Source organism: Muntiacus reevesi, chromosome 3, assembly GCF_963930625.1.
Source record: "Muntiacus reevesi chromosome 3, mMunRee1.1, whole genome shotgun sequence".
NCBI lineage: Eukaryota > Metazoa > Chordata > Mammalia > Artiodactyla > Cervidae > Muntiacus > Muntiacus reevesi.
In genome coordinates this window covers 239860901-239887968 of record NC_089251.1, presented here as the reverse complement: position 1 = coordinate 239887968, position 27068 = coordinate 239860901, and the positions used below count along the sequence as shown (strand labels likewise).

At 38.7% G+C, this 27068-nt stretch overlaps 1 protein-coding gene across 1 annotated transcript in view; it reads right to left on the bottom strand.

The window, feature by feature from the left end:
• Positions 1–6502: 6502 nt before the first annotated feature.
• CSRNP3 (cysteine and serine rich nuclear protein 3) overlaps positions 6503–27068 on the bottom strand; it is a 74091-nt gene continuing 53525 nt past the window's right edge. The window contains exons 2-4 of the mRNA XM_065927886.1: positions 25727–25986; positions 10217–10513; positions 6503–7972 (exon numbers count right to left, since the gene is read on the bottom strand). Of these exons, the coding sequence (XP_065783958.1) occupies positions 6923–7972; positions 10217–10513; positions 25727–25986 (1607 nt within the window). The 3' untranslated portion in view covers positions 6503–6922. The remainder of the gene's footprint in view (positions 7973–10216; positions 10514–25726; positions 25987–27068) is intronic.

The following is a 27068-nucleotide window of genomic DNA, read 5'->3' as shown; positions in this document are numbered from 1 at the left end:
AATCTCAAACTTTCCATTATTCACACACAGTTGGCCATTTTAAGTATCTTTGAAAAGATGAAACTATGCTGAGATACCTGTTTGGCATGACTGGTGCCTAATGAACCAAGACACAGACAGTAACCTGTGGCAGTGGATGGACCTTATTTGGTTATGGTACAGAGGAAATGACTTTGTCAACTACTAAAATTTAAAATCAATTATATTCAGATATCATTTGGGTATCATTAAAACATTCAAGGATCAACACTAAATTAAAAATAAAACAACAGCTAACCTTGGGTAATTTATATTCTAGTTTTATATATTTGGGTTTTCCTTTTCAGAAGAATTCAGATAAGGATTTCATTTCATTTCTTCTTTCTCTTTCATAAGTATCTTTTCAGAAGGGTATATAGATCTTTGAATTTTTTAAAAGATAGGCGCTTTATTTACGGCTAAGGAGAAAAGCTTGGCGGCCAACATAAAAAGAAGGAACAAAACAAAATTGGATAAATTTTGCTACAAAGTTAGAAATTTCAGTTTTATATTGTATAGGTTCCCTACTTAGAGACAATAACAAAACCGTATTAGGAGGCCACACCCCGACAAGGTCAGTTCTGGTCCTACCCAGCACGGCAGGAGAGCTTGAGTGATAGAAGCTCCTAGACAATTTTTAAAGAGATATTTTCTAAGTCAATTCCCCTTCTAAAAATACTCATAATAAATAACTTGCAATATCCTGCTAAGCCAGATAAAAATACTGGGAGAAAGCCCCAAGAGTAGGGAGAACACCTAACAAAGAAGTATTCCAAAATTACAACTGAAGTCATTCAAACAGGTCACATAAATTAATTTAGACAAAGGCTAGGCTAATTTCTACCATAAATTTGTCTTCTCCTAAACCCTTCTAATCAATATACATTAGCTTGAAAATATTTAAGCGGCCTCACACGTCACTAGAATGAGTCATTGAACTGAGTTGACTATCACCATGGTAACGAGTAATGCAAAGAAAGGAATGCCACCATTAGTACGCTGAATTCAAGCATTGTCCAACATAAATTCTACATTCTTGAAACTTCAGTTCTGCCAGAAGCTTCTATGAGATGAAATAAATGACACACTAGAGTTGGCTTTTCTTGAATTATAAGCAAGTGTAGAGTAGCAAGTGAAAACAATTACCCTGTATAGTGATATATTTATCACAAGTGAAGAAAGTAGTCAACCACCTGACTTAAATCTTTGAAATTCAATTTCCATGAATGTACCAAGTACCTGAATTTACTAAAATCAAAGGCTATATGTTAGATTACAAAAAGTGTATAAAAAAATGAACTGGCTTAGGTTTTGAATCTGGTTGTACAGACCTTCCTGCTGCCCATCATTCTGTCTGAATCACCACTGCCAGGATACAGAAATCAAGGCATTATTACATTTACTCTCCAGACAGCACAAAGTTAGACTAACCCCAGGGCTGCTTATCAAGTAAAACCCAGCTCACATCAAGCTTTTAAATTTGAATCTGATAAGAAAGAAAAAAACCAAAACACATGCATTGTTAGAAAGGAGGACTCTCTTGCTCCCCTTTGTAGGAGAGGGCTGTAGGGTTGAAATAAAACTTAGAAACAACTGTTTTAAATAATCACATTCAATATACAGATTTGGCAGGTGAAATATTAAAGAGCTCTTTCATTTCCATATTCATGACTTTTGACAAGAATCTATCAGTCTTTTTAATATAAAATGTGTTTACATCTTTAAAAGTTTTTTTTATCATGCTGTAGCTCTGTATTATTTTTTTAAAGCATCAAATTATTTTTAGATAAGAAGATGTAATTGATGGGAATAGTAGGTCACAGATGTGAACACCAACTGGGTTGTGAGGGTTCACACTGTAACTTCTAGGTTTGGGGTTGCTATTTATGAATCCAATTATTCTAGTAAAATAAAATTCTAGTTTCTCAGCTCAGCTGAAACTTTATGATTCTTAGGAGACATCATAACTTATTAAGCTTATAGTCCATCCTCACCCCACCCAAAATTCCTATAATTCTAGTGAGTTTTCAAATTGCTGATATTCAGTTAAATTAAGTCAATTACATTCTTTAATGCTACAGAAAACATCTGATGAGCTGTGCTATTTGCACAGAGCTGTGGCATTCGGCTTAGGCATTTAAGTTACTCAAGCACAAGTTAGCAGATTTCAGAATGAATAAGGTAATCAGTAGTTGCAAATTTGTGTTAGAACTAAGAGTGATTAAGGCTTTAGCTTTTGGTGTTGGTCATGGTAAGAATTCATAGCTTAGTTCCACTTTTGAATTATAGTTGTCTTGCCTTTGAAAGCATGAAGCTAGTTCCCATTTAAGGTTGGTATTTTATACACCGACTACAATAATGAACTCTGAATTATCTTGAGACAACAAGGAGCAGATGCCACTTTGAAGAGAAAGATTAAGTCTGAATTTGGAGAAATGGAAGTCTCGTGGCACCTTTTAAAAGGGCAGTCTCTTAACGTTGGAGGATGTCGATTTTCTACCTGCTAATTCAATGGTTTGTAATCCGTGGCTAAAAGTAAGGATGGTGAGTGACCTGTTTTCTACAAGCTGCAAGGCAATGCTGTTGGAACCAGGAACTCAAGCTTAGCTATTTTATAGGCTCTTTGTAAACAGAAATGAGTGATGGTGTTCTACATTGCTGCTTCAAAGGTTTCCTGAAAGGTTTCCTGGGTTATATGTGAGTCAACCTGCCTTTGAAACTGTCTGGTAGGAGTGCTGGTATAAATTTAATATAACTTACACAGGTCTAACACCGAAGAAGCAATTATGTGAAAATCTCTTTTTCACTGGGTTAAGTTCTTCTAGTTGTGGCCAAATTTAATTCATAAATTTCAGATAGAGAGGGAAGTAGGAGGATTCAGTGAGTTCTACTAATTTAGGCAAAAGAAGTATCTTTTTTAGTTGCAGTTTTCATGTAGTCAGACAAGAATTGATGTCGTTTTTTTCTAACATCACTTTATAAAGTCATAACTTAAAAGGACTGCAATGAGGCTTGATTATTTCATTCCACTTTTCATCATTATCATAATCCCTTAGAATTTGTAGTGTTTCCCCCTCTTTTTAACCACCCAGGATAGTTCCTTTAACATAGTAGGTGTTCAATAAGAATTTGTTAAAAGAAAGAATTGATAAACACATTCTAAATATGTCAAGACCAAAGGATTTTGACTTGTACAACAATTTCAGAAGTTTAACCAAAGAATCAGTGATACATCAGTTAACAGGAAATAAATCATTCATTTCCTTGCTTAATGACAACCAAACCAGAATTCTGTCTAGAAGTCATCTGTCAGAGGATAAAATTTTAAAGAACATAATCATTTATAATCTCCTTTTTCCTTTGTTAATGTGTGACCAGTGTTTCTGTAATTCATTGTTTTTATTGGGGGCAGTATTGCTGGGCTATATATGATTATGAAGACTTTAATAATAAAATTAATTAGTAAGTATTAGTTTCAAATTTTATATGTGATTGGAACTCTGGGAAAAATGCTGTTTCACCACAAAGAAAAGACTGGCTTTCAGAAAGTAACCATATTCTTCAATTAACCAAAAGACAGAAGACAAATAGATTTTACTGATGTCTTAAATAATCAATGATCAAGAGAAGGGAAAAAAGTAAATCTCTTTGATTGATTTCTTTCTCCCAGAGGAAACCTAGAATGACAAAGGAAATGCAAGCTGCTCCAGCCACTTGACTTGCAAATCAATTTGGCCTGGATTATAACCGGGAATTAAACCCTAATAAAAGGTAGAGGGCTGGTGCTAAAACAACAGGGACTAAAGCACGAAGCATTGCCATTGACAGTGAATGACTAAAAAGCCGTGTGTCAAAACAAGACTATAATTTGGCTAGCTATACTACGGGGGGAATACAATAGCTGCAGGTCAGGCCACTGTGTCTCCGTGTAAAGATCTGAAGAATCCACTGGCTGTGTTCAGCTCTTGGTCCCCATTTAAAAATGCTTAGAAAAACTGTAGCCCTTCCTGGCATGTGGGCATTTTTTTGTTGAATAGACGATCAATTAATGGAAAAATAAAAGTCAAACGGCACACTGTGCTCTCTCAGCTTTTCTGGGAAAAAGTAACAGTGAAATGATTCCACCATTAGTTTTATTTACAACTTTGAACCAGTATATTTAAAATATAGCTTTAAAAATCATCCTTATTTCCAGACCACAGTTTTAGATCATAAAACCCAACCAAATGCTAGGGTAGGGAAAATTCAGTACTTGTTATTGGCCTAAAATCTGTCATTCTCTGATGTGTGGTATTACACCTACTGTGTGTGTTGAGGGAGGCATGTGTGTGAGTGTTTTCATAGGTAATCTGTGTATGTAGGCAATATTGAGGGGTTAGGTTATAAATATATATATGAACGTTTGGAACAGAAGCTCTCGTGGCTGGAAGGTTAATCCTGTGTAGCTGTGACTTTTGACCCCAATTAGACAGATAGGGGAAAAAGTTGTTTTTTGTTTGTTTTCCTGTTTCTAGGTTAAACATATTTTTGGAAGTGAAGCTACAAAACAGAGACGAAGTCCAACATAAACAACTAGGTGTCAACGTTCTTGTGAAAATAAAGCTGAACTGAATTAAATATCCATCCTTTCAGAATCTAGACTGGCATTCTACCCTTCAATCCTACACAGAGACACCTCTGCCCCACTCTGACGCACTGTGTTCCAAGCATAAGCTGAGTGCTTCACACATTAAGTAACTATTTCAAAGGCTTGCAATGGTCTAATCAATATGGCACAGAGGATTTTTCACGTGCTCAAGTGAAGGGACAATAGTTTCTTGTCATTTTCTCTTTGGGCCTGTGCTCTTTAGATTGTATTGATGGGGGGAAAATTTGGAGATCAAGCACTAAAAACTGTAATTTTACAGACAACATGAGATATGCTATCAAGATTTGAGCAAAATCCCAATCTGAATAGCCCAAAGGGCCTGTCATTCAAGGAGCATCCCTGCCCCCATTACTGCTACCTCCATAAAGACCAGCCCAAAGCTGCTTTAATGTTAATACTAATGGTTCTAAGGTTGGGTTGGCTCATTGTGGGGGTAGAGTAGGAGCTGTAACCAACTGCACAGTGGAAGAGCTGCCAAGTAAACATGTTTTCCCCAAGTCAAGTCTTAGTAGAAACTCTTCCATTGGAGGACTTTCTCTAGACCAAACATTTTTAAATTCAGTGAAATAAAATAGTAGTTTTTAAGGACTTGAGATCTACAATGTATTTATATCCATATTTCTAAACATCCAAGTCTAAGAGACAAAAAATAAGTAGTGATGCAGTCACTGAATAGCAAGGCATGTCCACATTTCAAAGAGGCATAAAATGTGAAATGACATAACAATAGAAGGTCAAAAATATGAAACAGATTTAGCATAGTCATATTGCATTGGAACTAAAAAGTTAGAACACACTATTTAGTTACCTAAACTAATTTACAGGAAAACAGGATCTTAGAAGTCCTCCGACGAACCAAGTGCAGATAATCTAAAGGTGGGGAGTGCATGTTTTATTTTTATCTGTCCCCTTTTATAAGAGAACATGAGGTAATTAGAAAGTATTCAATGCATTCTGGACTGTTCTGCTAATTGTCCCAGGCAAGAGAAATCAAAATACTTCAGAAAAGTAAGGCCTAGTTGAGTATTTGGGTAGAGGCCCCCACTTCAGTCAGCTAGTCACTAAGTGTAAATTTCATTAGACACTCATTTTTGTAGAGACGGATTGATCACGCTGTAGAAAAAGGCTGGTTGCTGAGGCTGTGTCTCTTCCATGTTTTCTCAGCCTCCTCTGCTTTGACCCAGTTAGGTCTTGAGAGTGGTGAAGGAAAACAGGTCATTTTTCCTTCATAAAGTATCATTGGATTGATTCCTCTATTTAATTCTATGAACCTTATAATAGTTACAGATTTTAAAAATGTTTTTTTTTTTTTAATTTTTCATCTCAAAGAGTTCTTAGTCCCCACCCCTCACAAGTTACCATGAAGGGGCATAAAGTGCATTTTGATGCAGGGGCGTAGAGTTTGAAGGTGCTGTCCGAGCTAAGAACCAAGATGATGCTGTGTTTAAAAAAGAAAGGCAATTCCTTCTACCTCCATCTCTGGAGTCAGCTGAGGGAGGGCAATGAACTAGGCCCTCACCAGAGGATTGTCCTAACTCTTAACTTTAGAGAAAAGTGTGTAAGGACCTGCACATACAGACTCATTTGTTTGTCCAAAATAGCAAAAATAGGCCTATTTCACCCTTAAGAAAGTATTTGCAAATCTGATCAGACATGATCATAAAAACGTGAATGGATTCCAGAGGCAATCCATGTGGGCATGCTCGGTGGTACTAACTATGCATCTTCAGCTGAAAAGAACATGCTGCAGTTCGTTTTCATCAGAACATGACTTCTAGCTACCATAAATAAAATACACAGGGGGCAATTAAATCTTTTTCTTACAATAATAACTTTTACATTAAAAAGTCACCGTCATCTTCAGATATATCGAAAATTAGGACTCTAAATCTTATTTCCCAGTCTTAGTTAACAATCTTGCACAGGCCCGATAATCCAAAACTTGGAGCTCTGATCTACACAGCTTGGCAGGTTTCACACAGTTTGACAGGTAGGCAACTGTGAGATATGCTTTTTTTTTTTAAATTAGCATTTTCTATCAAAACAGTCTGAAATCATTTAAAATCCTCATAGAGACTGCGTTTGTGCAACGGCACAGTCACGTAGCTAGAAAGGAGAAAACAAAATACAGTCTGGATGCTTCACCACGGGCCAAGTTTTCTTGGTCCTCAGTTGAAACCACAACGAGCCCAGGAAATCCAATTAAATACAGTGCTTTAAATAGGAGAAGAGTTGGTCTTAGAATAACTTAAACTACTAAACAGGGACAGTCTCGACCACGGGCGATTTGATGCACTCTTCGTGCAATCTACTCTTTTCTGCAAGGCTCAGAGGATCTTCAGCAGGATGCTCTGAAATGTGACTGTCACCATTCATCGCAGAGACAAACCCTTCCTGGGAGGGGCCTTTCAAGTATGAGTGAAATTCCACTTGAGGATGACTGGACCTGTGTTCGGGATATAAGCTATTGCAGGGCACTCCGCCGTCATTTTCCGAAGAGGAGCAGCAAACGATGACGGAGGGGTTGGCTGCTGGATAGTGGGAGGCGCCATACGCCTCTTCGGCTTGCCGGGCGTAGTCCACGAACTGCTCCGGGGTCATGGTGTAAGGCACCAGCGAGAGGGCACCGCTCTTGACAGTCTCTCTTTCCGGATAGTTTTCAGAGATCTGGTTGGGCGTTCCTGGAATGTGGCTATCTATTTGGTAATAGAGGGTCGAAGAGCTGGCATAAAAAGGAGCGTTCTTTGCGTGGCTCTCGTGGACGGCGGTGCCATCGGAATAGCAAAGGACGGAAGGAAGAGGGACCACCTCGGCGTGAGGACCCAGCCCTTCCACGAAACCGTCCCCTTTCTCGTCGTCGTCCTCTTCCTCCTCCTCCTCCTCTTCCTCCTCCTCCTCCTCGGACTCGCTGGGGGCCAGGCTCTGCGTGCTGGAGTCCGTGACTCCGCTGCAGAAGCTGCTGCCGTCCTCTTCCTCCTCCTCCTCCTCCTCTCCCTGGCAGTCTAACTCCTCGGCCGACTGCAGGTGCAGCACGGCGGCCTGCGGTTCCGTCTCAATCTCGAAATTGTCTGCGAGAGCGTATTCGACGGAGTGAGCCACCGGGCCCATGGCGCTGCCGTGCGCACCCATCTCCCCGGGGCAGCCGTTCAGCGCCGGGATTGGCTGCTCGCGGTTTTTCTCCAGTTCGAGTTTCATTATTGTGTGCAAAAAGTGAGTCCGGACGCGGATCGGATTGAATTCAATTCTGCCGGCTGTGTTACTACAACCTTCTTTAGTGCAGCCGCAGGGGAAGGACATGCGATCCACCTTGGGAGGAAGGACACGGGTTAGCCCCCCTGGAACTCGGAACAAGCCACATCCAAATCCGGTACCTCACGGCAAACCCTTGGACTCTGGGATGACAAACCCACTCACGCCAGAAAAAACGACAATCAAACAGCAAACAGAAACTAAAGGGGAAGTGAAGGCTTAGGACAGAAGAGTTAAACGAATTTTAAACCTATGCTCCAAATAAAAATGAGTCGATGGTATGGTTTTAGTTCGTTTATCCCTCCTGCGCTTTCTTTACTTCTGTTTCCATCCTCCCTTACCCCTTCTCTCCAGCCCATTAATTTCGGTCCCATTCCCCCCCCCCCCCCATGTTTCTCTCCTTTTCCTGAGCTCTTTTTTCGGCAGCAAGCCAGCTCACATGCCCAATTTTAAACAAATTTACTGCCCTTATACCCATCTGCTATTTTTAGTCTAAATAACATGACACTCCTCACACTAGCCAGGAGTTTTTTCTTTTCTTCTCATAAAATGAACCTCTCCGCCTGAGACACCATTTAGTCTCATGCAGCCTGATAATTCACTCGCATTGGTTCACTGTCTTATTCTTTTGGGTCCTTGGTACTCGATGCACCACTGTGGGGGCTGCGACAGGTATGCACATTCATGACTGTGCCTGGAGGACTCCGGTTTAGTTGCTGCCCGCACCCCCTCCCCCCCATCCCCCACTTAGACTGTAGGCTTCTCTAGAGAAGCTGCTTATTTAATCAATGCCCCCGAATTACTCCAATTGGACTGTTTAGATAGAGTGATTGGGTGCAGCAAAGGCTGTAAGCCTGAGCTCCCCACCCAGGTGATGAGTGGAATTCTGGGCATCCCAAAGAACGCCTAAGATATGCTTACTGTCTTAGACCCCATCTCTATGCAGACCAGAGTACAGGCAAGCAGGAAGAACTTGCCTTTCTTGCTACCTTATTCAACCTCAGGAATTTCCCATGCTACAGAGAAGAAAGCAGATTCGATCCCAGTCATCCTGGCCTCAACAAAAAGCAGTAGCAGATGTCAGAGCCAGAATCTAGAGCCGCTTTCTAAGCTGTGATTTCCTTTTCTGTGAATTCACCTCAAGCAACTGCTCAATGGATGAGAACTGCCTTCTCCTTTTGTCTGCCTGAGGGCTTTAACTGAAAAAGTTGAATTTCTGCATAAAATACCACCCCCTATCTAATCACATAGCACCAATGACACAGATGGACAGGAACCTGAGAATCATCTAGTTCAGGGGTTGGTAAGCTTTTTTTTGGTAAAAGGCCAGAGAATAATTTTAAGCTTTGTGAGTCATAAGTCTCTCCAGCAACTATTCAACTCTGCTGTAGAATTATGAAAGCAGTTATGGGAAACATGTAAACAAAAAACAAAAACATAACTGTGCCTCCATAAAACTTTATTTACAAAATCAGGTGGTGGGCCAGACTTGACCTGAGAGTAATCATTCCCCAACCCCTGATCTAGTCTAGCCCATTCAGGTCAGAGGTGTGAAAATTGAACCCAGTAAGCTTACCTGACTTGCCAGTTTCACATAGTGGCAGAAAACAGAGCCAGGAGGAGAACTCAGTGTTCTGAAGATCCAGTCTAATCATTATTCCACTAGTCTGCACCACTTCTAACCAATCATCATTTTATAGCCCATGGATGGATTAGAGAATGCAAACTCAAATGGTAGGGATGACATGATCTCCCTGGCTGCTTGTTAGAAACCAAAATGAGCTCGTATAATAAATGAATCCAAGGGGAAACAATTTCAACTGATAATTGCATCTTGGATTGCCTTTCACACTATGTCATATATGTGTGCATATATATTATATAATATGTGTGTATATATATACACATTAATATGTATACACACATTTATTATTATGTATACTATGTATATCATACATATAAATATCATATATACAAATAATATATTATATAATATATAAATAGATATATGTGTGTATAGGTAATACACATACATAATATATAGAATATTGTGTATGCATATATTTACATAAATATGTATATATGCATGTTTATGTAATACATATTATGTATAAGTATATATATTACATGTACTCATAAATGTCATTGAATTAGTATTTCTCTCTTCTTGAATCATGTGTCTTGCCTTGCTTCAGAGTTTTTTCCACGTGTGGGAAACTTCATTATGTGTAACACAACTGCCTCTTTAGTGGGTAGTGTATCGTGTCTTGCCTTTGGGTTCCCTGAAATCCCAATCCTTACCTGACACTTAATGCCTGCCAGGCTGCAGGTACACGTTTCTGGATCACAGAACGCCCGGCAGTCACAACCACAGTCCTCTCGAGACAGGCGGATGGCCCTCAGCTCGTGCTTTTCCTCCACGTCAATCTTTTTAACTCCAGAGGCCCGCAGCAGTGCTCTTCGTTTTTTTGTTGGCAGGGGTTGAAGAAAGAAGTACTCATCCACCTCGGTATTGTCTAAATCAATATCATCATCAGAAATGTCATCCACTGTAAGAGTGCTCGCTTCTTCAGATTCCACAGTGCCGTTCTTTGTCATCTAGAAATACAAAGCAGCAAATAAGAGACTTAGCAGGTTTGGAAATCCCCACTTTTGCACTTGGTAAGGATGAAGTTCTTATATAACACTATGTCCCTATAATCTGTAAGTGTTTGTGGATAGGTCTGGGAGACTAAGAAGTCTGCACTTCCACTTACAAATGATTCATATGGGATGAAAAAAAAACTGTGAGTCAAATCATTTCCTCTTATTTTTCTCTTTAGAGAAGTTACAGGAAGGCACACAAACATATCAAAATGATAGGCTTTTATATGGACACAAGACCTGTTAATTGGAACTCTTAACCTCCTAATCTAGGAGCTACAGTTGTTGGAGCTTTCAGCCAGCATGATGTGAAACAGGCCAAAGGTTACAGATGCCCATCAGTGAAAGCTATCTTTAGACTCAGTTCATGATGGACACATTTGATGTTGGGATAAATGTGTCCTTGTTCAGAGGTGATAGCATCTTAGTGGAAGCTCCTGCCACCTAAATCAGCAAAACATGTCCTTCAAACAGCAACTCTGTCTTTTGGGCTCCAGAGAAATCATGTACTAGGAAATAAAGTTTTGCTGCCCTGTGCTGTTGGGATTACAAACATGGTTTCTCTACAGAATGTTCCATGACCGAGGCCTGGACATGAAGCAGTCAGTCAGGTCAGTCTCTTACTGGGAAATAAGACAAGAGCAGATGGCAGTGAGGCAGGCTCCTGCACACAGGTACCCAAACAAACTCCGCCCTCAAAGGAGTGCATAGGAAACTACCCACAGCACTGCCTTCCGCAGTAGAGCCCCTGAGGGCGGCTGGGTCTCATACCATAACTGTTCTCTCCTATGTATATTTCTTGTCTAAATTAATTTCATTCATCAGGAAACCCAGAGTCAGTATTTCACGTCTTACTGCTATATCACCACATAATGTGTTTTCTTCATAAAAAAGCATTTAGAAAGAGACACTTTCTCTGAATATGAGCAAAACATATATTCTAAAACAGCACAGGAATAAATGCAGAAACTCAGTAAGGGACTATTCAAGGAAGTTCTAAATAGAACTTTTTTGATTCTTTAGCTTTTCAATGTATTACTTTATGGATTTCATTTAATTGTAATCATTACTATGCTTTTTGATCTTAACAACAATTCAGTTATTACACAGTTAAAATACCCTGGTGATACCGGACATCATTTTCTCATCTTTATAGGAAAAAGTCTGACATTTAGAGAAGAATATTTATTGCTGACCAAAAATCCCAAACTTGACAACTTGACAACTCTGAATGTATTGAAAAGCAAATAAAAGGTTGATCTTTGCCCTCACGTGGAGGAAGCAACACAGTAGCAAGTGTGTGTGTGTGTGTGTGTGTGTGTGTGTGTGTGTGTGTGTGTTGCAAAGAGTCCCTGAAATACATTCTCAAAAGCTGTTGATTTATTATATAAATTTGTTTTTATTCCAGAGCTTAAATCTATGTTCTAACAAAGTTAAGCATTTCCTTTTATTGGGTTTTGTCTCGTGCTGTGATCTGTAGTTTATTACCTTCCTTGAAATTTCTTTATAAATGCATTGGTTAAGCTGTTTTCATTTTTCTTTGATGTCCACTAATAGGGTATTACTTCGTTTGGCTGCTATTAGCACTTTTGCTAATTCTTATTTGCCAACAGAAGCATCTTTCTATCTGTAAAGATTTGATTTTTGAAGGAATTCAAGTGTATAACTGCCTAACATATACTCAATCCTCTGAGACAGGTAACTCTGCATTAACCAATAGGAGGGTTACCTTTCCTATTTTGTCATCTCTGTGGCATTTAAATTATGTTTTCACTAATTCTTGGCTTGTCTATGTGAACTTCATCAAAATTCTGACTCCACAGCACATGTAGGACACCTAGGACTTAGCATGATTCATTTCAGTACCTCCTTCCCACTTAATCTCCATGTTCTATAATATTTATGCTCCCTTGTGTAGCTGGTAACATCACAAAAACAACAAAGAACTTCATTTCATATGTTTGATTTTTTTAAAAAAATAATGGTGGCTGTCATTTAACACATGAAATCTAAAAATCAATAAAAATAAGCAAACATTTTAAAAACATGAAAATTTTTAGGACAACAGGAAAAACCCAACTGGCATCTAAGAATGAAAAAGAAACAACTGTATCTCAAACCACAGATGATGCTTATGCCAATACCACACGATCACTCACTGATCCCATTCTTGAGCATTTATCTGGAGAAAACTATAATTTGAAAAGATACATGCACCTCAGTGTTCATTCACAGCAGCAGTATTTACAATCGCAAAGACATGGAAGAAGCCTAAATGTCCACTGACAGAAAACTGATAAAGAAGATGTGGTGTGTGTATATATATGTCTATGTGATGAAATATTAAAAAGAATGAAATGATGCCACTTGCAGCATTGTGAATGAAGCTAGAGATTATCATAATAAAGAAAGTAAGTCAGACAGACAAAGATAAACATCGTATGGTATTGCTTACATGTGGAATCTAAAAAAAATGATAAAATGAACTTACCTACAAAACAGAAATAGACGCATAGACAGAAAAGAAATTTATGATTACCAAAGGGAAAGGAGAGAAGAAGGATAAGTTAGAAGTTTGGGATTAAAATATACACACTACTATATATTGTATAAAATAGATAACCAACAAGGTCGGTTGTTGGTTCCCTGTATAGCACAGGGAACTCAATATCTTGTAATAACCTATAATGGAAAAGATACTGAGAAAGATATATATATATATATATATATATATAAAACTGAATCACTTTGCTGTGTACTTGTCACTTAAATTACAATAAGCAGTTTCATTTTAAATAAAAATTCAATTAAGAATCTAAAAATCCTTGATACAGAGTGCAAACTATTTTTACTCTTGTTCAAGAACACACAAGGGCTCTAATCAAGATTTTAAAAATCTCATATTATCACTGAAGTGGTCTGGCAAGGTTTTCTCCTCATCTATCCAATATCATCTCTGTCATTTCTAGTGAAGACTGGAACTATTCCAGTTCATCCTAGTTAACTGGCTTATCTTCCCTCCTCACAGTATGTGGTTTGGTGTGTAACCACTGACAGGTACGATTCTCTACTGTCCCCTCGGAAGTCTTTCTCCAACTCTCTCCAGGATATGCCCATTTGCACCTTTAAAACTCAGGCCAAACCTACTGAGTTTAAATGCTCTTTTAAATTAGAGTATTGCATACATTATTTTCAAATGCATTTTCTATATTAGAGCAATGGGGAAATAAGCCAATGAGCATTTTATTTCTGTTCACTAACTCATGTTCATTTCGCTTTCAAGATCTAGTACAACAAACTCTGGGGAGTCTTCCAAGATTTCCTCATCTGTTTTTGCTGACTCCTTTACCCCATGACCCATCTTCACAGGAATATTTATTTTGTACATTTTTTTTCCTCTTTGACATGAATGATACCTTTAAATGTCTTTTTCTTATCTTAAAATAGAATCATTGAATTTTCAGACATTAGTTCATCAAATGCAGCCTCCTTATTTTATGCATTCCTGAAGCTCAAATTATTAACAATTACAGCCTCTCCAAACCGTGCTTAAACAATCTAATCCCCTGACTCCTATTTTAGTATGCTTTTCCCTGTATGAAACAGATGGATTCCAAGTTTCCAATGGTACCTAATGCAGTATGGGGACTATTAATATAATGTGGAATTAAACCACAATGTGTCTAAAAAGTTCCTTTGTTTATAAAATAAATGCATACATAGTAACGAGCACATTCAAAAAAATGCTCTCTTTTGAAGTTGATTCCTTAGAAGGCAATCTGTATCTTGGACCATTTCTGGCTCAGTGTTGTTTTCCCAAAGAATGCTGCCTTTCCAAGAGCTCAAAGAAGGCTTGCCAAAAAATGTGGTTTAAGGAGACCATCAAATGATACTGACCTTCAAACCTGACAGAGAATGAGAGAGAGAGATTGGAGGTGGGGGTGAAAGAGAGGTGAGAGAATCAGATGTTGAGATAATAAGAGCAATATGAATAACAATAATTTTGAATCTGCATGTCACTGCTTCAAGCAGTTTACCTGCACAAGCTCACTGAGCATCAGAAAATATCTCATAAAGTAGATATTAGCATTAGATTGTTTAACTGATGGGGAAACAGGCATAGGAATGCTAAATAACCTGTCCAAAATCAGAGGCAGTGAGGTATGTACCATGTCAGAATCCTAAATATTTAACTCTGCAGCTTGTGTTCTTAACTGCTTTGATAATTACTTAGATACACTCTTTTTTGATATTTAATATATATTCAATAATCTTTTGTGCTTATTTTACATTAGGCTCTAGGTGTGTTGGTACACAAGATATGGGTCTTGAAATCAATGGATTAAAAAGAAGAGGAATCTAGTAATTTCTGAAGGTGGGAGGAGAAGTGGACGACAGAGGATGAGATGGTTGGATGGCATCACCGACTCAATGGACATGCGTTTGAGTAAACTCTGAGAGCTGGTGATGGACAGGGAGGCCTGGTGTGCTGCAGTCCATGGGGTCACAAAGAGTCAGACATGACTGAGAGACTGAACTGAACTGAACTGATAAAGATTTCCTAACTGAACTTGGACACAGGGCATTGAGACTATGCAGAAGGGGCAACTGGTGGCTCAGATGGTGAAGAATCCACCTGCAATGCAGGAGACTGGGGTTTGATCTCTGGATTGGGAAGATTCCCTGGAGAGGGAAGTGGCAACCCACGTCCAGTATTCTTGCCTGGGAAATCCCATGGACAGAGGATCCTGGTGGCTCCAGTCCACGGGGTCACAAGGGTGATACAACTTAGTGACCGAACCATCAGAAGGGGCATCTAGTGGTGTGGCTAAGTGGTGGAATGAGGAGGGTAGGCTTCCTATCTAAGCTTGATCCTGAAGATGGAGTAGCAGTTCGCTGAACAGGTGGAAGCAGAAGGCAGTCCCTGCTGAGCAACAATAGCTTTAAAGGCCTGAGATGGGACAGAGCTTTCACTGGTCTACAAAATATCCAGACTGGATGAACTTGTGTGGCATTCCTTCCTGTCTTGGCCCATAAGCAAAAAACAAAAAGTAAATCAACAGAACGTATTCAGAAAATGGCATCCCCCTTCCTCTGCCTTAGCCATCTTCAGGTGATAAGTAATGTCTTAACTCATAATTTGATTTAATGATCCTTATCTTATATTTATCTCATTTATGTGTACGTGTGTTTATACTATATTGGAACTATCTCGAGGGATGCTGTGTATGTGTGTGTGTGTGTATTTGCTTTGTTCTAATGATGCTACTTAAGATAGGACTTAGTTCTTGAGCCACTGTGTAAACTTGTCCAGACTCACTCTATAAATTAAAGGATTATAGCTTTTCTTAAACAGAATTGAAACTCCTCACTTTTGCAAATCTATCTGATATGTACTGATAAGTATGAGGAAACAGTTTCCAAAGCCCAACAGAGTAAAAGTTTTGCCCATCTAAATATGTTTGAGGGATGGGACACGTTACACATTACTTCCAGAATCAGCAGAGTGATTCTTAGACTATCCTGAATCAAGGACCAGATGGGATGGGGGAGTGAGTGGGGTGGGGGATTGGTGAGTGGGAGATTATCAACTCAGTAGTCAATCTTTTTTTTTTTCTATATCATGTAGTGGATATATTCCGCTGTAAATTCCAACAAGATGAACTTTTTGATGAATTGAAGGCTTGAAGAAACTAATTTACTGTAAAATAATTATAGTAGGGAAACAGTACTGAAAATGTGGATCGATCATAATGCTAAAAATAAAGCAAAAAACAACAAAAATAAAAACACTTCCTTTCAGTGGTTTAAAGTGTTCTTAATAATAAAAACTCCTGGTTATTACAAACTCATTAACACATATAACAAGGACAGAGGCAATAAGAATGTGAAAAAATAATTCAATTTCACAATAATGAGGATGATGTGGAGAATGACCCAAGCCATCATATATTGAAAACCAGGTACTGACCTCTCTACTATATATAAATTATCTCACCTGATTTGCAAACAATCTTCGGAAGTATTTTAACAGTTGAGAAAACTGGAGCATGGAGAAGATAATTTGCTAAAGTCTAGCTACTTAGATAATTGGTGATTGTACTGAGAATCAAATTCAGGTTTGGTTTGACTCCAAAACTTGAGCCAGGCTCACAAGACCAGTTTTGAGTGAAAATTCTTAGAGTAATATTAACAGAAAACCTGTATAGAAGAAAAGAGAAGGATATGGTTGCAGTTACACTCCAAGAGCTGATCTCAATGCTGTGGGGCAGGAGGTAAGAGAGCAGAAAAGCTTCCTTATAATTAGCTCATTCAGAAATTTTAAAAAATATATGATTCATACACAGAGAACAAGAGCTCAAAAAAGAATACAGGAAGCCAGCTGAAGATATGACATTCTCGCCAGTGAGCATTTCCTTTGAGTAATCTATTTTGTGAGCTTGTGGAGGTGTTCTTTCTAATAGACATGCCAGCAAAAGAAGCTAGTCCAAGTGATAGCTACCACTGTTGAACTCATGTGTTACTTTTGATTTTTTCAGCTGACTTGTAACTCATTTACCCTGTGCTATATGCTTAGTCACTCAGTTGTGTCTGACTCTTGGGACTCAATGGACTGTAGCCCACCAGGCTCCTCTGTCCATGGGGATTATCCAGGCAAGAATACTGGAGTGGGTTGCCATTCCCTTCTTCAGGGGATCTTCCCAACCCAGGGATCAAACTCAGGTCTCCTGCATTGCAGGCTGAATCTTTACTGTCTGAGTCATTATCGTTTACCCTGGGAGCACTTAATCAACATAGTATGCTGCCTAATTTTGTAGTAATACATTAGTTTTGGTGGTTGGTTTTATGTATATCTCCCTCATTATAATGGGAATATGTTGACAACAAGGACCAGCAGCTACTAGTCTGCTGGGGAGATGACCGTGTAATAAATATGATAGAGTGTGGTAAGTGCAACAAAATATATGAGCAAGTTATAGAAGCAGTGGAGAGGAGGAAATGACAGACAAATAAAATGGGAGGGAGATACAAAGACACAAAGTAGAATCATTTACTTCCCATTCTGATTTCACAGTCTGTACCAAGGAGAAAAACCTTTAAACAAGAAATGGGAGAACAGATATGTTAGGAAGAATTTCATGTAAAAAAAGAAGGTGGGAGATAGTCCAAGAGTGCTCAGCAGTTTTATGTAAGACTCCTTAGGTCTGGGCTATTCATGTTTTAAATCAACGAAAAAGTTGAAAGTTATGACTGCTCTGTCTAGGGTCTGCAAAGAGTCACGGGGAAAGGAATTAAAAGGTAATAAAAATGCAAGTGAATTATTATTTTTAAAAGTGCAAATTATAGATGAAATTCCAAAAAAAGATGATTTAAAAAGATGGTCTCTGTACAGGTGAGAACAGGGAACAGTGACTATTAGACTATTGCCTGGGCTCACTAGGGAGAGAATGTCCATTTGCCAAATTAAAATTCATGCAGAATCTTAACCTATTAAACAAACAAAAGTGAGAAAGGTATCCAAAGCCCTGACCCGATGGAACATAACTGGAAAACCAGTGATCTAGTCTTGAGATTCTCTGACAAAGTTTCTTATTTTCTGTGCATGGAAGGATGGAATACCAACTGATTAATAAGGGTATGGTTGAATGCATGGATTTTAGTTAGTTGAAATGTTGAAAATGTTTCAAAGAACAGAGATGCTCAGCCTCTTTGTACCACCAATAAGGCGTGTGCTACCTAGAGATTCTATTGGCAGTAGAGACCAATCCAGGAAAGGAATCTCCATGAAGGTCACCATGGGGTGGTGACAAGGATCCTCCGAGAGGGTATCATGAACTTGGCCCTGTCTTGTTAAATGTAGTTTTTAAATAATATCTTGGATGGATAACTAAAAGGCAGGTTAGCACATTTTTCAGATGACAAGATCAAGTTCATTCAAATAAAAAAAACAAAATTTTATTGACTGCTCTCTGTACACCATGTATAGTACTAAAGAGGATTCTTACCTAGGAGCTGTTAAAAAGTTTTAATTTGCATGATGATGCAGACCTTATTTACCAGGCCTGATATGCATATTCGCTTCCTTGTCTTTTTGGTGTTGCTTTACTTACCACTAGCATAATATGAACAAACAAACTGATTAAGATCCAAAAAGCTCCTGTACCTTTAGCATATACCTGTGGATAGAGTATCTATAGCTCGGTTAGCAGGTAATGTAACATATTGCTATGTACTGAAAAAATCCCATCTTGAGTGCAATGTCCAGATCAAGTTCCATAATTTTTAATTGGAGTATAATTGCTTTATAATGTGTTTGTTTCTGCTCTACAACAACATGAATCAGCTTTATGTATATGCGCATCCCGGCTCTCATGAGCCTCACTCCCACCCCACCGCCAGGTTCCACATTTTGAGGTGGACATTAATAAACAGCATTATATTCAGAAGGAGCAACCAAGGCTATAAAGTGTGTGGAAAACAGGAACGTTAGAGAAAAGAACTAAGGATGTTTAAATCTACAGAACAGAGACACATGGAGCCCATATAACCTATTGTCAAATATTTGCAAGTCCATCAAGACTGCTTTCAAACACTTGGAGTTTGGAGAACAGGGACAAGATTTATTCTATGTCTCTAGAGGCCAGAATTAGGGTCAGAAGGTATAATTAGATGATAGCAGGTTGATCAATATGAAGAAGAGCTTTCTAACAATTATCACTACAAAATGGAATTGGCTTTCTCAAAAAGCAGTGTGTGTTTATATATAGTAGTGTATGTATATATATAAATCCCAACCTCCTAATTTATCCCTCCCCTTCTTTCCTCTTTTGTAACCAACTATACTTTAATACATTTTTTTAAACAAAGCAATGTGCTTTGGGTTGCCAGAGATGTGTAATAAGAGGCTGGATATACATATCTGCATTTGTATACTCAAATACACATAGGATATATATTTGATGAAAGGAATTCCTGGTTACATGTTATGAGTTGAATAAATAGCCTGGGTGCTAATGTCTCTGGCAAACCAAACTAAAACATTCATATCACTTTGATGTTCAGTCAAATCTTACAGTATAAGTCCTCAGCTCATTAGTTGTTAATTGTAGTTGGCAATTTAGAACCAGATTCATTATGTTTGGCTGTTTCGTCAGCTGATAAGAATTTCAACAACCCGAATTTACAATGAGTCCTTGGTTTACATATCACCCCAAAAGTCACCAGAAAAGATGATAATATCAACAAATAAGACACACATTTTCCATACATTCCTCTGTTCTTCCTTCTGGTTTAGACAAATATTGTCTCTTTCAGCAGAGGCTAATAAGCGAAATGAATCCAAGAGTGTGCTGGTAAATATATAATAACTACGTCTCTGAAAAAAAAGGGAGGGGTGTTTCTAATTTGTTGTCGAGTTTGTTGTGTTTGTCTGATGTTGTGTTTGCTTTGTGTTTGTCAAGTCCCACAATATGACTGTTCCCATTATTGGCGATTTCAAGCTACGGTGGGGGAAGAGATGAGTCCAATCCACTTTAGTGAGGAATTTTTACAAGCTGACTCCAGAACACCACCGCATGAACTCCACATATTAATGAGAATGGGTGTCTCCTGAACTAGAAGATCACTGTTTATTGCATAGGAAAACTGTAGAGATTTGATTACATATGTTTAATTTTTCCAGTTAAATAAAAATGCCAGCATTTTTGAAGGAACCTATTCTTAAATGTATTGCATTTGCTCAGGGCTGAAGCCCAGCCTCTCAGGATGCACCACTTTGGTTAGGTGTATTTTCTCTGAATCTCTCAAAATATGTTGCACATATGACATGGCAAGTATTTGGGAAGTCCATGTTTTCTCTCTGGTGTCGGAGAAGGCCTGCACTGAACAATGTATTGAAGTACTGGTCCTATACAAGCTTTTGAGTAATCTCTGCAGAGGCTGACAAAGAAATTCTGTACGGAGTTTAAAAATACTAAGTGGAGTTTAAAAATACCAAGATCAGCACACTCTGACCCATTTAGTAAGAACTGTAGTATGAGGAAATAGTTAAAAACATATCCCTAAATTTGGAAACTACAGGTTAGAGATACTTGGCATCAGTCATGTCTCACAAACCTCTACTGGCTTCTATCTCCTAGAGCCGTTAGGAATTTTACTTGAAGGTTAGTTAAATCATAAGACTGTTGAGAGGAAATAAGAGGGCAGGGCTGGAAGACTGGGCGTGAAGGTGGAGAATTATAATACTGTACAGGTAAATTACTAACTGAATAAAGCACAGTCATAAATCTAAGATTTGGGGTGAAGGAAACTTAGATAGAGACATTTTAAAGTTTGCTCATTAAAGGAAGAGTTACCATCTGGCAACTCTTTTTTTTTATGAAGAAAGAGAGCAAACAACCAAGCATTACTCAAGGAGCACATGATAACCCCAAAATGTAGAAACAGCTTTGACCTTAGAAAGGAGAGGAAGAACGATCACGGCTGAGAAAGCATTGAGAAAAAGAACCCAGTGAAAGTTGTGAAAACTAAGTTACATTTCCCATACCATGGTAACAGAATCCAGAAAAATATAACCCCAGAGGCGAATTCAATGCCAAGGTTCTTTTGAAACATAGAGGCAGCCGCCTAATGGATTTTACAGATACATGTGAAATGGGAATGAAGGCTAGTGTAATTGTTCAACAGTGTGGTGCAGATGATGAAATCTAAGTACTTAATTTGGAAAAATGTATAGTATTAAGATGACTGCAATGATTACTGTGAAGAGTATGACATGTCTGAATGGGCTTGACAGGGGAAAAGAACTGTACTCTATAATTTAGAAATCTAAAGCTAGTTATTTCTTCTAGAAACATGTACTTTATTCAATAAGCTTTCCCTATTAATTGTTTCTAGACAATGTTTGGAACAAACACCACCACCACCAATAAAGGCACACTTGAACCCCTCCCCCCCAAGTAAAACTGGATTTATTCTACAAATCTAATTATATATATTACTTCTCAATATATCAAACTCATAATTAGATGGAGATGAATCACTAAGAAGACATTTTACAATGAGAAACTAAATTTCTATCCTTATTTTGTTTCTGAAGTATTTATTATAAATAAACACCAAAACACATGTCTGTGTTCTTTTTACTGATCTTAAGACTGTCATATGGGCTTCCGTGGTAGTTCAGCTGGTGAAGAATGCACCTGCAATGCAAGAGATCCCGGTTTGATTCCTGGGCCAGGAAGTTCCCCTGGAGAAGGGATAAGCTACCCACTTCAGTATTCTTAGACTTCCCTGTGGCTCAGATGGTAAAGAATCTGCCTGCAGTGTGGGAGACCTGGGTTCAATCAGTTGGGAAGACCTCCTGGAGGAGGGCATGGCAACCACTCCAGCATTCTTGCCTAGAGAATCCCCATGGACAGAGGAGCCTGGCGGGCTACAGTCCATGGGGTCGCAAAGAGTCAGACACGACTGAGCGACTAAGCACACAGCACAAGACTGTCATACAGAGTAAAGTAGGTCAGAAAGAAAAACAAATACTGCATATTAATGCATATATGTGGAATCTAGAAAAATGGTATAGATGACCTTATTTGCAAGTAGAAATAGAGACACAGACTTAGAGAACAAATGTATGGAAACCAAGAGAGGAAGGGGGGATGGGATGAACTGGGAGATTGGGATTGACATATACACAATACTGATACTAAGTACAAATTATATAACTAAGGAGAACCTGTAGTGTAGCTCAGGAAACTCTACTCACAGGGCTCTGTGGTGACCTAAATGGGAAGGAAATCCAAAAAAGAGGAGATAGAGTTGATTCACCTTGCTGCACAGTAGAAATGAACATGACATTGTAAAGCAACTATACGCCAATAAAAATTAATTTTAAAAAAAGGCCCCATTGGAGGGGGGATGTCGTTGTGTAAACAGATTCTAAACTCACTGTTTAGAACCTGAGACACCCTGGAAAGACACACAGGTAGACTGGAAAGAAAAACATCTCCTTTATGTCCCAGAGCTTTTGTTTCTCAGGTAAGCAGGAAGGAAATGACCCAGAGACTGGGAGAGTTCTTTCCTCCAAGTCCACTGAGTTTCCTGGTGTGTTTTATCTGGTCTCCATAGTGAAGGCTTTGGAAAAAGTTTGACACTTAAAGCTTTGCAAAGTGTGTGTGTTTTTTTTTTTTTTTTTTTGGTCAGACACTCCTTCTCTCTCCTCCCTTAATGGGCAGTTCACTGTCACCCAGAGAGGACCATCTCCAGGAAAAACCAAAGTGGCAAAGTTTGTCCTTAATAATCCTCCCTTTCTTCTTTGGGTCCCTCTCTCTGCTACTGACCCTTTCTAGCTGCTTTAGCCAAAAAATGGAATCAATTTAGTCACATTCTGTTCCTTATCCCAGAGGTATATTTCAAAGCAAATGTCATATTGAAAGTGAAATCTCAAGTATCTGAGTGAAATTTTTGGATCCGTAATGTTTTTGGATAGCTAATTTTAGATTTTGGATAGCTAAATCTTAGACAAGCATAGTCGGTGATATTTAAAAACTCATAAAAGTTAATATATGTTTTCTTCCATTAATACCCCTCAGATTTTTTAGTCAATGAGTCCACAGTGCTTTGATCTTTTATTAGATTTCTGTGAAATGTGTTTCCCAGTTTCTGAATACTTTCAGTACGCTTAGATCAGATCACCTTGGAATCCCATTCATTATCTTTTTGCTTAATATTCACTTGAAAGGAGTGATAATATCCAAATGCCTTTTGTTCATATCTTCACCAAAATGGAAAGTTGCATGTTTTCAGTTATCAATGACAAACCAAGGCATGACACCCACTCGGAAGACTGATTCTTCAACTTGCAACACTAAGCACAATGACAAAAATAAATCAATAACAGAAGCCTCTTTTTGCTGCTTCTTCAGCTTGCTAAAAATAAAAGGGTAGAAGTAACTGAATACAAATTATAGCATCAGAATATATCACCGCCTGGTAAGGAGGAAGGTTCCTGCAGGTGTGTAGCTCCCCCTAACAGTCATTGCGTGTGTGTGCTACAAAGGTCACCACAATACATCTGGTTCTCAGATGGAATTACAGTTCCCCACCTACCAAACCCCAGACAGGGGTGACTCCCAATAGGTACAGAGATTGTTTTTCCCGACACCTATCCGGTAAAATCAATTGATTACAGAATACTAAGTAACAAGATAATAGTTTTCTATTGAGTGAGCCAGTTAACATCTTTGTGCTTCTTTTTATTCAGTTGTACACATGGTCTCATAATTTACCTATTCCAGTGGGTTTTTGTCAGGATTAAATTAAATAATGTTTATAAAATGCCTGGCAGGTAAAAAATCATTTAATGAATGGCAGCCATCACTACTGTTCTGCCAATATTTGAGTTTGGAGAATGACTTCATCTTTTGAGTAAGGGTTACAGTTGGTTTGTAGTGAGTTAGAAAAGCAGACAGTGTATTTCAGAAGCAAATCTGAGACTTATTATTAAATTAGGCTACATTCAAAGCTCTTATATAGAACAACAACAATAGTGACTCATTACCAAAAAAATCTTAAGGGCCTGTCAATGAACTGTGTCAAAAATACCTCCAAAGGAGTAATGAGACTTGCTCTAGTCCAGGTTGTAACCAGCTTCATTTAAGCAATTGGCTTCTTGCACAACTGGGGACAATGTACATACACGAGGTGCAAAATACCTAAAAACAGGTGTTGTGAAACACACATCACACCTCTGCTAACTGACTTCATATTGGCAACTAAAGGTACACGTAACACAGGTGTTTCTGCTACTTAACCAGTGATACTTTATGTTTAGCATCCTGGATTATGTAAGAAAAATCCTTGTCTTTCTTCCTTTGTCATTAGATAATAATGGGAGGCCATTTACTATAAGTTGATAAGTTGATGGATCAATACAAATATAAAGAGTGTCTCTGATCGAGGAAAAGGTTTTCTGAGCTGTGTTTCTCTCCACTGACTCTCTAAGATGGCACAATGATAGTTATTTCTGCCTGGATCTCTCCCTGACATCATTTTAATAACTCAAAAGTCTCTCAGAATCACCTGGATTCCTTCTCATATTCTTGTCATCAAGAAAGGTACTATCACCCATAACCCATTCAGTTTTGTGAGCCAGAAATTTAGGAGTCATTCTTGACAGCTCCCCACTTTCCTTCCGAATCCAACCCGTCATCAAGGACTGTTGATTTTATTTCCTAAATTACTCCCTCCGTCCATCTCTCTTCATGTCCCCTACCATCAGTGTAATCTAACCTACCATCTTCTCTCTCCAGGACTATTGTAATAGCCTCTTAACTGGTCTGACTCCATAAGCTCCCCTAACATGGCTACCCCTGCCCCTAAACCATTCTCAAATCATAGCATGAACCAGATCACATTATTCTGCCAACTGACCCCATGCCTAAAACTCCTATATGAGTTCTGATGGCATTAGGATGAAGAGAAAAACAGTGTCTTAATCAGGCTGACAAAGCCCAACCCTACCCCCTTCACATTACTCCTTCCGTCTCTGCTCCGGGCTCCCGAGCCTCTGCATGGCTCCCCGTGCTTCCTCCTGACACAAGGTAACTCAGCGTTCCCTGCTGCCTGAACCACTCTCACCAACCCTTTCTGCCTAATTACCTGTTCAGATTTCAGTTCAATCGTCACTTTCTTGAGGAAACTTTCCTTGATATCCAGCCCCCGTCAATTCTCGGTTACATACTTTCCTAGCACCTTGCAACTCCCCTTTATGGTACTTCATGAAGCTGTGATTTTTGTCTACATGATTAATATTTTTCTTTTCTGTTAATATGTAAGTTCCAGGAGAAAGGGGACCACATCTATTTTTCATAGCAATTAGCCCCAGCCGAAGCACAGGGTTTATGACCTAAATAAATATTTATAGAGCGAATGAATAAACGATGTCAGGGAAGTTTTCTGCCCTGTTTTCAGTGATGAGACTATACTGTTTTTCCTTTAAAAAAAAAAAAAAAAAAAGCCTCAGCAGAGAGTCTGCTTGGAAAATACCCATTTTAATCTGCGGATCTAAACATGAAAATGGGTTAATGCAACTAGATTGAGGTAAGGATAGGGGGTTTGGCAAAAAAAAAAAAAAAAAAAAAAAAAGTGCATTTCTAAGGTTTTTGTTACCTTTAGTTTTAGAGAATTCAGTTTTTCCTCCCTGAGGTGTTCTCTGAGCATCTCCCGGTGGAGCCTCTCCTGCTCCCTGGCGAACTCGCCCAGGGTGTACTGGCGCACGCTGTTGTGGCGGCTGGACATGCCCAGGGTGCTGCCGCCTTGGCTGGGCACGCTCGTGAAGCCCTGCCTCCGGGTGAAGTAGTACACAGTGACGCAGCTGAAATGCACATTCTTGGTCCTCAGCCGCTTCTCTCTTTTGAGGATGGAGGAGGCTGAAAGGGAAAGAAACAATTCAGGGAACAGCCCCACAGCAGTTTCCGGATGAGGTGAAGAATTAGAAAATGCCACTCGATGATCTCAAATTTACGGTCAACCCTTTCTGGCTGGGAGACGCTAAAAATGTTGTCACTCAGCATTGGCACAGAGTTCGCATTCCTTGCTTAGATTTTTCCTAGCTGTGGTGGAGTAGACTTTTAAGCCCTCTATAATGGTAGTCCAAGCAAACTTATAGGCAAGTTGCCAATAGTCTGTGAATCAGTGGCAGAATTTAATTTCTCATTTCCCTTAACCTTTTAAGTTTCACTTTTATGATTTTCACATGAGTTGTATTTTACTATAATCAGAAAAGACACATACTACAAACTCTTTGTCTCTCATTTGATATGGATGCACTTGGTGTGAAACAAATATTTGTCTATTTTTAAATTTTAGAAAATTCCAAAATGCAATAAAAATTTATAGGAAAAGGCTCAATGGCACTATTTAGGCATTTTTACAATCTAAATCTAACCCAAGTTTTCATCTGATGAAAACACCAATAAGTAACATTATGGAGAGTGGGACTTTAATCCAAGTATACATTGAGCATACTGAAAACGTCATGAGATATATCAGAACCTTTACTACTAGTTACAGAGACATCAAGATGCACAGAGCACCATGGAAGGTTGAGATGAACTCTGTAGTTGAGAGAAAGAGAGTTAGACATTGACCTCTTGACGTTGGAAGATGTGCCAGTCTGTTTATTTTGTTGTGAAGTAACCCAGTCTTATAGAATTTGAGTGATTTCTTTCAATGAAACAAAAAGAAACAATGAACCCCTCAGATGTTATATATATATCCGCTAACATTTATGGACTGTTCAACGAACTATGCAAAGGACTATGCATGAATTATCTCATTTTATTCTTATGACTGCTTGAGTTGGAGTAATCCAAGCCTCCATTTTGAGGAAAACAATCCATAAAAGGTTAAATGACGTGGCCAAGCTTATATAACTAGCAGTGAAAATGGGATTCATTATTCTAGAACCCAGTCTTTTAGCCATCAGGTCACAGTAGAAAGCTGAGATCAA